This window comes from Heterodontus francisci, chromosome 2 (assembly GCF_036365525.1).
Source record: "Heterodontus francisci isolate sHetFra1 chromosome 2, sHetFra1.hap1, whole genome shotgun sequence".
In the NCBI taxonomy this organism is placed as follows: domain Eukaryota; kingdom Metazoa; phylum Chordata; class Chondrichthyes; order Heterodontiformes; family Heterodontidae; genus Heterodontus; species Heterodontus francisci.
Window position 1 is genome coordinate 154843112 of NC_090372.1, and position 11668 is coordinate 154854779.

General features: G+C 42.2%; 1 protein-coding gene across 11 annotated transcripts in view; it reads right to left on the bottom strand.

The window, feature by feature from the left end:
- Positions 1-8637, bottom strand: part of akap9 (A kinase (PRKA) anchor protein 9) — a 362971-nt gene extending 354334 nt beyond the window's left edge. For all 11 annotated transcript variants that reach the window (XM_068012548.1, XM_068012537.1, XM_068012517.1 and 8 more), the window contains exon 1: positions 8494-8637. In XM_068012548.1, the coding sequence (XP_067868649.1) occupies positions 8494-8541 (48 nt within the window). In that variant the 5' untranslated portion in view covers positions 8542-8637. The remainder of the gene's footprint in view (positions 1-8493) is intronic.
- Between the last annotated feature and the right edge of the window lie 3031 nt (positions 8638-11668).

Consider the following 11668-nt stretch of genomic DNA (forward strand, 5'->3'; position numbering starts at 1 on the left):
CTTATGGAAGTAAAGGTGGAAATTGTGGAGGCACTGGCCATAATCTTCCAATCCTCCTTAGAAACAGGTGTGGTGCCAGAGGACCAGATAATTGTAAATGTTACACCCTTGTGCAAAAAAAGGGTGTAAGGCCAAGCCCAGCAATTATAGGCCAGTCAACTTAACCTTGGTGGTGGCAAACACAGCGAGAGTGAGAGTGGGACCAGCAGGCAGTTCACAACAGCAGCAGCAGACAGTGAGAAACAGTGAGTGTTAATTAAGAAAGTAACAATGGCAGGACACCTGCTAGGTTACAGCTGTGGTATGTGGGAGCTTTTGGATGCCAAGGCAGTCCAGGACAAACGTGTCTGCAGTAAGTGTAAGCAGCTAGAGGAATTCCAGATGAGGATTATTGATCTGGAAGCCGAACTGCAAACGCTGCGCAACATAAGGGGAGGGGGTGAAATACCTGGACACTTTGTTCTGGAAGACGGTCATACCTCTTAGAACAGGCTCTTCTGTTTTGATCAGCAGTGAGGGTCAGGAGGCTGTGACCATGAGTGAGGCAGATAAGGGGACTGAGCAGACAGTAGTGGAGGAGACTTAGACTTTGCAATTGTCAAACAGGTTTGAAGTGCTGTCAACCTATATGGACAAAAGCGAAGTCTACAAGGTGGATGAGCAGACTGGCCATGGCACTGTGGTATAGGAAACCATTCAAGTGGAAGGAGCAAAAAGGTAGTAGGGGATAGTATAGTGAGGGGGATGGACACTGTTCTGTGCAGCCGAGAGCGTGAGTCCAGAAGGCTGTGTTGCCTGCCCAGTGCCAAGGCTCGGGATATCTGCTCAGGGCTGGACAGGAACTGGGAGGGGGAGGATCCTGTGGTCATGGTCCAGGTAGGTACCAAAGGTAGGACTAGGAAGGAGGTTCTGCTTAGACAGTATGAGGAGCTAGGCACCAAATTGAAAAGCAGAACCTCAAGGGTAATAATCCCTGGATTATTATGCAAGCCGCATGCCAATTAGCAGAGGGCACATAAGATTAGTGAAATGAATACGTGGCTCAAAGACTGGTCTGGTTTCGGTTCGTCGGGCACTGGCACCAGTACTGGGAAAAGTGGGAACTGTACCATTGGGACGGTCTGCACCTGAACCGTGCTGGGACCAGTGTTCTCACAAACCATATAACTAGGGAAGTAGAGAGGGTTTTAAATTAAACAAGGTGGGGTGAGGGATCAAGCCTGTGTAGATATAGCAAACCAAGGGGTAGAGTCAAGGCAGGAGAATGGAACAGTAATACGGGAAATGAAGGTCAGAGAATGGCAGGAAGGGACAGAGAAAAAACCTAAGAACACACCAAAAGTCAAGACTTGATGTTGCAAAGATAACAAAAAGACAAAACTAAAGGCTCTGTATCTAAATACACGTAGCATTCATAAAGTAGACGAACTGATAGCACACATTGAAGATCTGATAGCCATTACGAAGACGTGGCTGCAGGATGACAAGGATTGGGTCCTGAATATTTAGGGTATATGACATTCAAGAAGAACAGGAAGCTAGATAAAGGTGGAGGGGTAGCACTGTTAATCAAGGATGGCATTGGTGCAATAGTTAGAGATGACTTTGGTTCAGGAGATCAGGATGTAGAATCGGTTTGGGTGGAGGTGAGCAATAGTGGCAGACAGAAGTCACAAGTGGGAATGGTCGACAGGCTCTCTAACAGTAACCACAATGTAGGATGAAGTATACAAGAAGAAATATTGGGTGCTTGTGAAAAGGGGCGACAATAATCGTGGGTGATTTTAATCTAAGTATAAACTGGAAAAATCAGAATGGCTATAGTCGCCTGGATGAGAAGTTCATAGAATGCTTTCGGGATAGTTTCTTGGAACAGCACGTTCTGGAACCAACCAGAGAGCAGGTTATATCAGACTTGGTATTGTGTAATATGACAGGATTAATGAATGACCTCAGAGTAAAGGCACCGCTAGGTAGCAGTGACCACAATATAATTGAATTTTACATCCAGTTTGAAAGAGAGAAGAGTGGTTCTAAGACTAGTACTTTAAACTTAAATAAGAGCAACCATGTGGGCATGAAAATGGAGCTAGCTGAAGTGAACTAGGTTACTCGGCTAGCAGATAGATCAGTAGAGAAGCAGTGGCAGCCACTTAAGGGGATATTTCAGAATACTCAGGATAAGTATATTCCTACTATAAAGAAAAATTCTAAGGGGTGGACCCATCATCCGTGGTTACTGAAGAATTTAAGGAAGGCATCAAACTTAAGGAAAAAGCATATAATTGCGCAAAGATGTGGCAGGTCAGAATATAAAGAACAGCAGAAAGTGGCTAATAGGTTACTGAGAAGAAAGAAATTAGAGTATGAGAGGAAGCTAGCTAGAATTGTAAAAATGGATAGCAAGAGTTTCTACAGGTATTTAAAAAAGGAAAAAAGTAAAGTGAGTGTTGATCCTCTAGAGAGTGAGAACCGGGAATTAATAAGGATAATAAGGAAATAGTGAAAGAAATGATCAAATATTTTGCTTCAGTCCTTCACTATAGAGGATACAAAAACATTCCAGCAATAGCTGTAAACTAGGAGGTGGAAAGGAGAGGAACTAGGTGAAATTACAGTCACCAGGTAAACGGTACTGAGCAAGCCGATGAAGCTGCGGGCTGCCAAGTCCCCGGGCCGTGATGGGCTTTGACCCAGGGTCTTAAAAGAGGTGACTAATGAAGTAGTAGGTGAGTTGGTGTTAATTTTTCCAAATTTCACTAAACCCTTTAAATTAGTAATCAATGCTAGTGACCTGGGGGCTTGGTGCAGTCCTACTGCAAGATGATGAATCCAGCATAGAGAAGCCAGTAGGGTATTTTTCTAGTAAACTAAATTGTCATCAGAAACAATATTTTGAGGTATATGTCTGCCAGGACTATAAGGAAATATGAATGTACACTGACCATAACACATTAACATTTGTGGAAAAGTTTAAGAACCGAAATGCTAGAATCTTTAGATGGAGTCTGTTGTTACAGTCTTATCATCTGAGGGTTGTACACATTTTGGGAAAAAATAATGTAATGGCTGACGCTTTGTCGCAGATTTAACTATGTGGATGGCAATGAGAATGCTGCAAATTATTAGTAGCATATGCCTGTAAATGTGAAAAAAATGTTAGCTTTTTTTTCCAAATTGTATTTTTTTTATCCACTGTAATGAAATGCATTTCAGGGATGGCATTTCATCCCATCAGGGGCGGAGGTGTTATGATCCTGTAGTTTTTTGGGGGAAATATGTGGTGCATCGTTAAGACAGCAAAGGATCAGTACTGCTTTAATAAGCAGGCCTCGAGTTACTGAGAAGGTTCTCATTGCTTTGGATACAGCCACTTGGGCTGAGCATCAGGAGATACATTTGTTACCATTTAATTTTGAACTGGCTTATATTGCAAACAGCCTGTTCTAACAGAGGACACAGAGAGACAGACAGCTGTGTGTTAGCACCTGAAAGAAGAGCTCTCAGAGTGTTTCAACTCAAGGAAGAGAATTTAGTCTGTTTATTATTCTCACTCAAAATTCTAAAACAAAGTTAAGCCAAAACACAGATCTCTGATAATTTAAACTGAAGGAAGGGAAGTTAAACTGTGACAATCTTTTATCCCTCAAAGCCAGACTGAAAGTGGTTGCAAGTTGATAATCTACTGCGGTCATCACTGGAGAAGGAAAGCATCACTTACTGCTGGAATTAGACAATGGACTGTTCTACTGTTGAAGAACCTTTTTCTCCCCATCGGATGGCTGTGAGAACTTAAGCAACTTTGGACTTTTTCACCTCCAGCAGGAGTGTAAATTTGAAAGGACTCTAATCTTTTCTATTTTAAACGTTGTTTATATTTTAGTAGTGTTGAAGAATTTAGTTTTTCTAATTAAATAGTTAATTTGCTGATTTAAAGACACCTGGTTTGATTAGCCTCATTCAGCGGTTAATAAATGGTACAATTTGGCTGGGTCTTTCTTTAATTTGAAAAGTTTTAAATGATATGTTAGGCAATCTGTGGAGGGATGGGATTGAATTAACAGTGCGTTTCTTCCACCACAATCAGAATGGTATATTTTGACTGGGGGTTGTGATTGGAGCGGTCGGTCCTAACAAACTCCACGAGTCACAAAAAGTTAGTATTGTCATGCAGGAATCCACCTGCCAAGAATGAGGCACATTAATTTCGCCACATGGACATTAAATTTCAAATTGTTGCTGGGAAGAAGAGAAGGCCTGTGACTAGGGGTTGCTAGGCCCCTGGCTGGAAAGACATTTTTGCATATTAACAGACAGTGCTTGTAGACAAAGGAGCTATTCCCTGCTCCAATTCAAACCACAAACAGACGTGGTCAGACCAGTTAGTCACATGACTAACTAGCCGTTGCAGATTTTAAACTGGCAGAAAGCTCTTTGCTCCTGGATGGAAAAGACCTCTCCTGGCTGGCTCGCCACAGCCTGCCCTGTCTGTTCCCATCTCTTTCTCACGGAACTCCAAAACCCACAAAAGAACACATGAACCCCAAGAGAAAAGTCTCCTACAGTGAACAAGGTTTAAAAAGAATACTGAGCCCAAACAAAAAGATCTACCTACAATCAAGCACTCTACAGTAAGCTTGAAGAACCGTAACAAACTCTTCAGATATTGCCTCAAACATTTCCACTTTATTTTCTTCTGCTCTTTTCTGTCTCTATCTGCATGTGTGTATTGCATGTGTATGCTAGCGTGGGCGCGTGTATCCATAGGTGTTAACCAAGTTAGAGTTTAAGTTTAATAAAATTTTAACTTTTCTTCTTGAAACCTGAGAAAACCTGTTGTGCTGGTTTCCTTGCCTTTTATTTGGAAAGTGGTGAACAAGGATTCACCAAGGGGAAGCTAAAAGCACGGTGTGTTTACAATTAAACCCTGTTACAGCAAGACAGGTGAAGGCTGAAAGGGAACCCTAGACCTCTTTCTCACCTGATTGTAACAATATGCAGATACAGCAAGTAATAAAGGCTAATGGAATGCTATCCTTCATTATAAGAGGAATTGAAAATAAAAGTAAGGATGTTATGCTTCAGTTATACAGGGCATTGCTGAGACCATATCTCAAATACTGTGAGCAGTTTTGGTCCCCATATTTAAGGAAGGATGTAAATGCGTTGGAGGTGGTTTACTAGATTTATACCTGGAATGGGTGGGTCGTCTTCTGAGGTTGGGCAGACTGGGCTTGTTTTCACTGGAGTTTAGAAGAGTGAGGGAGACTTGATTGAAGTTTGAAAGATCCTGAATGGTCTTGACAAGGTGGATGTGGAAAGGACTTTTCCTCTTGTGGGCGAATCCAGAACAAAGGGCACGGTTTTAAAATTAGGGGTCGCTCTTTTAGGACAAATGAGGAGAATTATTCCTCTCAAAAGGTTGAGGGACTTTGGAACACACTGCCTCAGAAGGTGGTGGAGGCGGGGTCATTGAATACTTTTAGGGTGAAGGTAGATAGATTCTTGTTAGGCAAGGGAATCAAAGGGGTATATGTGGAATTGGAGACAAAAACAGATCAACCATGATCTTACTGAATGGCAGAGCAAGCTAGAGGGGCTGAATGGCCTACTTCTGCTCCTCATTCGTATGTTCTTGTGTTCATAAAGATTTGAGAAACAATAATGCCGGACCAAATTAATAAGTCACTTGGACAAATATGGATTATGGAAAGCCAGCACAAATGTTAAGGGCAAATCATATTTAACTAACTTGCTTGAGCTTTTTGATGAGGTCACAGAAAGGGTTGTTGAGGCAGTTGATGTGGTGTATGTGGACTTCCAAAAGGCATTTGATAAAGTGCAACATAACAGGCTTGTCAGCAAAGTTAGAGCCCATGAAATAAACGGGATAGTAGCAGCATGGATAAGAAATTGGCTGAGTTACAGGAAACAGAGTAGTTGTGAACGGTTTTTTTTTTCGAACTAAAGGAAGGTATATGGTGGCGTACCCAGGGATCAGTGTTAGGACCCCTGGTTTTCTTGATGTATATTAATGCCTTAGACTAGGGTATACAGGGCAATATTTCAAAATTTGCACATGACACAAAACTTGGAAGTACTGTGAGGAGGATAGTGATAAACTTCATGAAGACATAGATAGGCTGGTGAAATGGGTGGGTAAGTGGAAGACGAAATTTAATGCAAAAAAGTGTGAAGCCGTTCATTTTGGTAGGAAGAATGAGAAGAGGTAATATAAATTAAAGGGTACAATTCTAAAGGGGGTGCAGGAGCAGAGGGACCTGGGAGTATATGTGCACAAATCACTGAAGATTGCAGGACAGGTTGGGAAAGCAGTTAATACAGCATATGGGATCCCAGGCTTTATAAATAGGGGAGCAGAGTACAAGAACAATGAAGTTATGATAAACCTGTATTAAACACTGGTTCAGCCTCAACTGGAATATTGTGTTCAGCTCTGGGCACCACACTTTCAGAAGGATGTTAAGGCATTAGAGATGGCACAGAAAAAATTTATGAGAATGGTTCCAGGGATGAGGAATTTAATTATGTGAATAAGTTGAAGAAGCTGGGTTTGTTCTTCTTGGAGAAAAGATGAAGAGGAGATTTGATAGAGGTGTTCAAAATCATGAGCGGACTGGACAGAATAGATAGAAGAAACTGTTCCCATTGGCCGAAGGATCCAGAACCAGAGGACACCGATTTAAGATTGGCTAAAGAAGCAACAGCGACATAAGGAAAAACATTTAACGCAGCGAGTGGTTAGGATCTGGAATGCAATGCCTGAGAGTGGGGTGGAGATATATTCAATTGAGGTTTTCAAAAGAGAACTGAATAATCACCTGAGGAGAAAAATTTGCAGGGCTATGGGGAAAAGGCAGGGGAGTGGGATTAGGCAAGTTACTCTTGCAGACAGCTGGCACAGACATGACAGGCTAAATGGCCTCCTTTTGTGTTGTAACCATTCTATGATTATACCACATCATTTGGCTACTGCCAATTCTGCCCAGATCATCGCTGCTAGAGTTCATCACGACAGTATCCTACGCCCAACAGCTGCTTCATCAATGACCTTCCCTCTATCAAACTCTGGAACTCCCTAACAGCACTGTGGCAAAACCTTCACCATACAGTCTGCATAGTTCACCACCTTCTCAATGGCAACTAGGGATGGGCAATAAATGCTGGCCTCAATAGTGGCAGCCATATTCCAGAAATAAATAAAACAAATCTATCAACTTCCTGTTGTCACACTTATCTGCACAGCACAGCAATTTAAGCCATTTTAATTCAACATTTACTGTGTATTCCTCAACTTCTACTGCAGTTTTGGCAAACTTTGAAGTTATCTTTTCACCATACAGAAAAGACTACTTTTCATCTGTTGCCCTGCCAATCAGCAACGTTGCATTTGGTAGGTTTGCGTTCATGACAACAGTAATTCATCTGTTTTGAAGTGGCACAGAACCTTACGCGGATATGATGAGATGCTATACGTTTGCAGGAATAAGTTAACTTCTGACAAGATATCACTGCAAAGTGATCAAATTCTGACAACTTTAACACAATCAGATGATAAATTAAATTTCACTGTGATGCATGTTCCACATGTAAAACATTTACATCAGTAAATACATGGATATCTATAGAATATTGAAGTGCTTAATTCTGCAAATTTTAACATGCACAGAAACAGAATTGTCATTATTCACACACAATGTATAACTTTGTAATTTCTCAACAATAGGTGCCAATAATTAGACGATTTAACCAATTGACCAAACATTTTAGCATGACGACATAAAAGAATCACTTCAGTTGGTCAGGCTACTAACTAGCAGTACAAAATTCTAAATCTGGAAGTATGCAACAAATTATACACTTCAGAAGTTGTTGAAGCTCTGCAACCTTGTTACACTCAAGTAGCTTTCCCTGAAGCCTTCACAGATGTCTTATCTTCAATGTACTAGACTTTAGAAAGTATGTATTGCATTGTGTTGGCATTGTTAATAGCTGTTACACTTAATATAATGCGGATAAGAGAAACTAACTGTTCTCGTTTAAAATACATTTTAAAGAAACTTTCACAAATGCACGGTTTTGAAAAATAATTTTTCGTGTTTAATTTCCTCTGTACAATCTGTCCATTTGGCAGGCACGTCCTTCTTGCAAATGTCTTTGTATTCATTCTGGTTAACACGTTTACTTCAAATACAGCTGATAAAGCCCTAAATCGTGCTCTACACCCTCCTCTCGCCTCATGTAAACAAAACAAGGCACTATTATTAGAGGCCTAATCCCGACTACAGTCGGCTAAAGCCTGTGGATCCAATTAGGAAGCTCAGAACGACAGTAAAACGCATCGCTTTACACCTGGAGACGGCCCACCGACTGGGTCCTTTTAAAACAGAAAGACACCAACCCATCGCCGCTCCCCTTTCACCCCCGCCCAGCTGTAGCATTCCCCGCTGCCTCGGGAGCGCGAACTCTTACCCTGGCTTTGCCGGCCTCCAGCTTCTTCTGCCTCTCCTCGTCTTCCATGGCTGTGAGAGAGACAAGCAAAGCTCAATCAGTGACACGTTAGCAGCGCCCGTAGCCGCCGCCGCTCGAAGCAAGCCAACCACTGCGCATGACCGACGCACGACGACGACAGCAAGGCCACCGCGCAGCCTGGGCCTCTTGTAAAATGTAATCACAATTCTCTCCCCGGGAGGTGGGAAATGAAAACAGAAAGTGCTGGAAATACTCAGCAGGTCTGGTAACATCTGTGGAGAGAGAAGTAGAGTTTCAGGTCTGTGACCTTTCATCGCGAAGTAAACCCAGAGTATTTCATGGCAACGAAATAAAGCGCTAAGACGAGCATAATTGTAGAAAAACCCAACTTGTTGTGGTGACACCTTTCACCTGTAAGGATAGAAAAGGAATGGCCACCATATTAGTTGCCTTTTTTTAAGGCTTGCATCTGTACAGCACTTTTCATGACCTCAAAATGTCCCAAAACACTTTACGGATAATTAAGTAACAGAATGTAAAAAACGAGAATAGGGTGACCCTGCAGTATGCTTGAGGTCTTCGGCGACAGGTCGGTACTTGGGAGACTAGAGTGCATCATCGTCCCCAGAAATATCCCCTTAATTTGATCAGTCAAATTTCCTTTAAAGTTTTTGGATTTTTTTGTTACAGTACAGTTTAAAACACAGGTTACTGAGTTAGGAGGTGTAATTGAACAAAAATGAAATGATTAGAATAAAAAAAGGGAAGAAAATAAATTTAAAACGGGGTAAATCTTTGTTTGTGTTTGTCCTGCTTCAGAGACTATTTTGCAGAGGCAGCCACATGCAAAATACCATAGGGCATCTGGTGACGTGTAAAAATCACATTAGGCCTCATTTAAGATGAGAAAGGAAAAATAAATATATGCAAGTTGCAAGGGCTTCTGTTAGTGAGAAGAGATACACTGAAATAAGTTATGCATTCTTACAGCACTGAAGGAGGTCATTCAGCCCATTGGGCCTGTGTTGGTTCTTTGAAAGAACTATCCAATTAGTCCCAGTTCCCTGCTCTTTCCCCATAGCCCTGCACTTAGTGAGAGAATGGGTTAAAGCAAGTTACTAAGATGGAGAAAGATAGCCAAAAAAGGGACACCAAATGGGTTGGTTTCAGAAATGATGAAAGCACATCTGCACTTCAACAGAGGAGGAATTTCGACATTGAAATATTGCAGCAGATATACAAACAACTGTAAATAAGTCATTACTTCTCAAAAATGTAAAATATTGAACATAATTATCCCTTTTTAATTATATAACTATTTTGCAGGTATAATATTACAGAAGGCAACTATAACTTTTTGATGATGCCAAACAACATTTCATTTAATACAAAATAAAAACAGGTAATGCTGGAAATACTTAGCAGGTCTGACAGCATTGTGGAGAGAGAAATGTTTCAGATGAATGAGCTTTCTGCGGAACTCAGAGATGCAACAGGTGTTAAGCAAGCACAGAGGCATGGAAAGTGAGGTGGGAGGGGAGGAAAGAACAAAAGGCAAGGTCAGTGATAGGTGGAAGGCAGGAGTGATTAAATGATAAAAGGGATAGTGCTGCAAGGCAAAAAGGAGTGGTATTGGGACAAATGATAAAACAAAAGGCGTATCTAGAGGAGGTGTGAATGGCAGAATCATGAAATGCTGCCTTCAGAAAACAAAAATAATACCCAAAATAACGAAAGAGAAAGAAAATAAAAAAAGGGACGGAGGTTGCAATCTGAAATTGTTGAACTCACTGTTGAGTCTGGAAGGCTGTGAAGTGCCTAATCAAAAGATGAGATGCTGTTACTTAAGCTTGCATTCAGCTTCTTTGGAACACTGCAGGAGGCCAATAACAGAGCGGTCAGATTGGGAGCAGTGTGGAGAATTGAAATGACAGGTGACTGGAAGCTCTGTGGACTAAATGAAGGTGTTCTCAAAGCAATGACCCAATCTGCATTTGGTCTCCACAATGTAGAGAAGAGGGGATGTTGTGGGTGATTGAGGAATGGACAAGATGTCATGGAAGGAACAGTCCCTTCAGAAGGTTGATAGGGGAGAGGACAGGAAGATGTGTTTGGAGGTGGCGGCAATGGCAGAGGATGATCCATTGAGGCTGGTGAGGTGGAAGGGAAACCTATTGTGGTTCTGGGAGGTAGGGAAAGGGGTGAGAGCAGAAGTGTGGGAAATGGAACAGACAAAGTTGAGGACCCTATCTTTTTTTATTAGTTTCATGTGTTGTGGGCATTGCTGGCAAGGCCAGCATTTGTTCCCTATCCCTAATTGCCCCTGAGAAGGTGGTGTTGAGCTGCCTTCATGAATCGCTGCAATCCATCTGATGTGGGTACAACCACAGTGCTGTTAGAGAGGGAGATCCAGAATTTTGATCCAGTGACAGTGAAGGAATAGCAATATATTTCTAAGTCAGGATGGTGTGTGGCTTGGAGGGGAACTTGCAGATGGTGGTGTTCGCATGTGTCTGCTGCCCTTGTCCTTCTAAGTGGAAGAGGTCGCGGGTTTGGAAGGTAGTGTCAAAGGTAAGTTGTTGCAGTGCATCTTGTATATGGTATATGGTACACACTGCTGCCACTGTGTGTTGTTGGTGGAGGGAGTGAATATTTAAGGTGTTGGATGGTGGGTGCTGATCAAGCGAGCTGCTTTGTCTTGGATGGTATCAAGCTTCCTGAGTGTTGTTGGAGCCTCATTCATCCAGGCAAGCGGGGAGTATTCCATCACACTCTGACTTGTGCCTTGTAGATAGTGGACAAACTTTGGGGAGTCGGGAGGTGAGTTACTCACTGCAGAATTCCCAGCCTGTGACCTGCTGTTGTAGCCACAGTATTTATGTGGCTGCTCCAGTTCAGTTTCTGGTCAATGGCAACCCCGAGGATGTTGATAGTGGGGGATTCAGCGATGGTAATGCTATTGACTGTCAAGGGGAGATGGTCATAGAGTCAAAGAGTCGTACAGCATAGAAACAGACCCTTTGGCCCACCGCGTCCATGCTGACCATAATGCCTATCTATACTAATCCCACCTGCCTGCATCAATTCCATTTCCCTCTATGCCTTGCTCATTCAAGTACCTGTCCAGATGCCTCTTAAATGTTGCTACTGTTCCTGCCTCCACCACCTCCTCTGG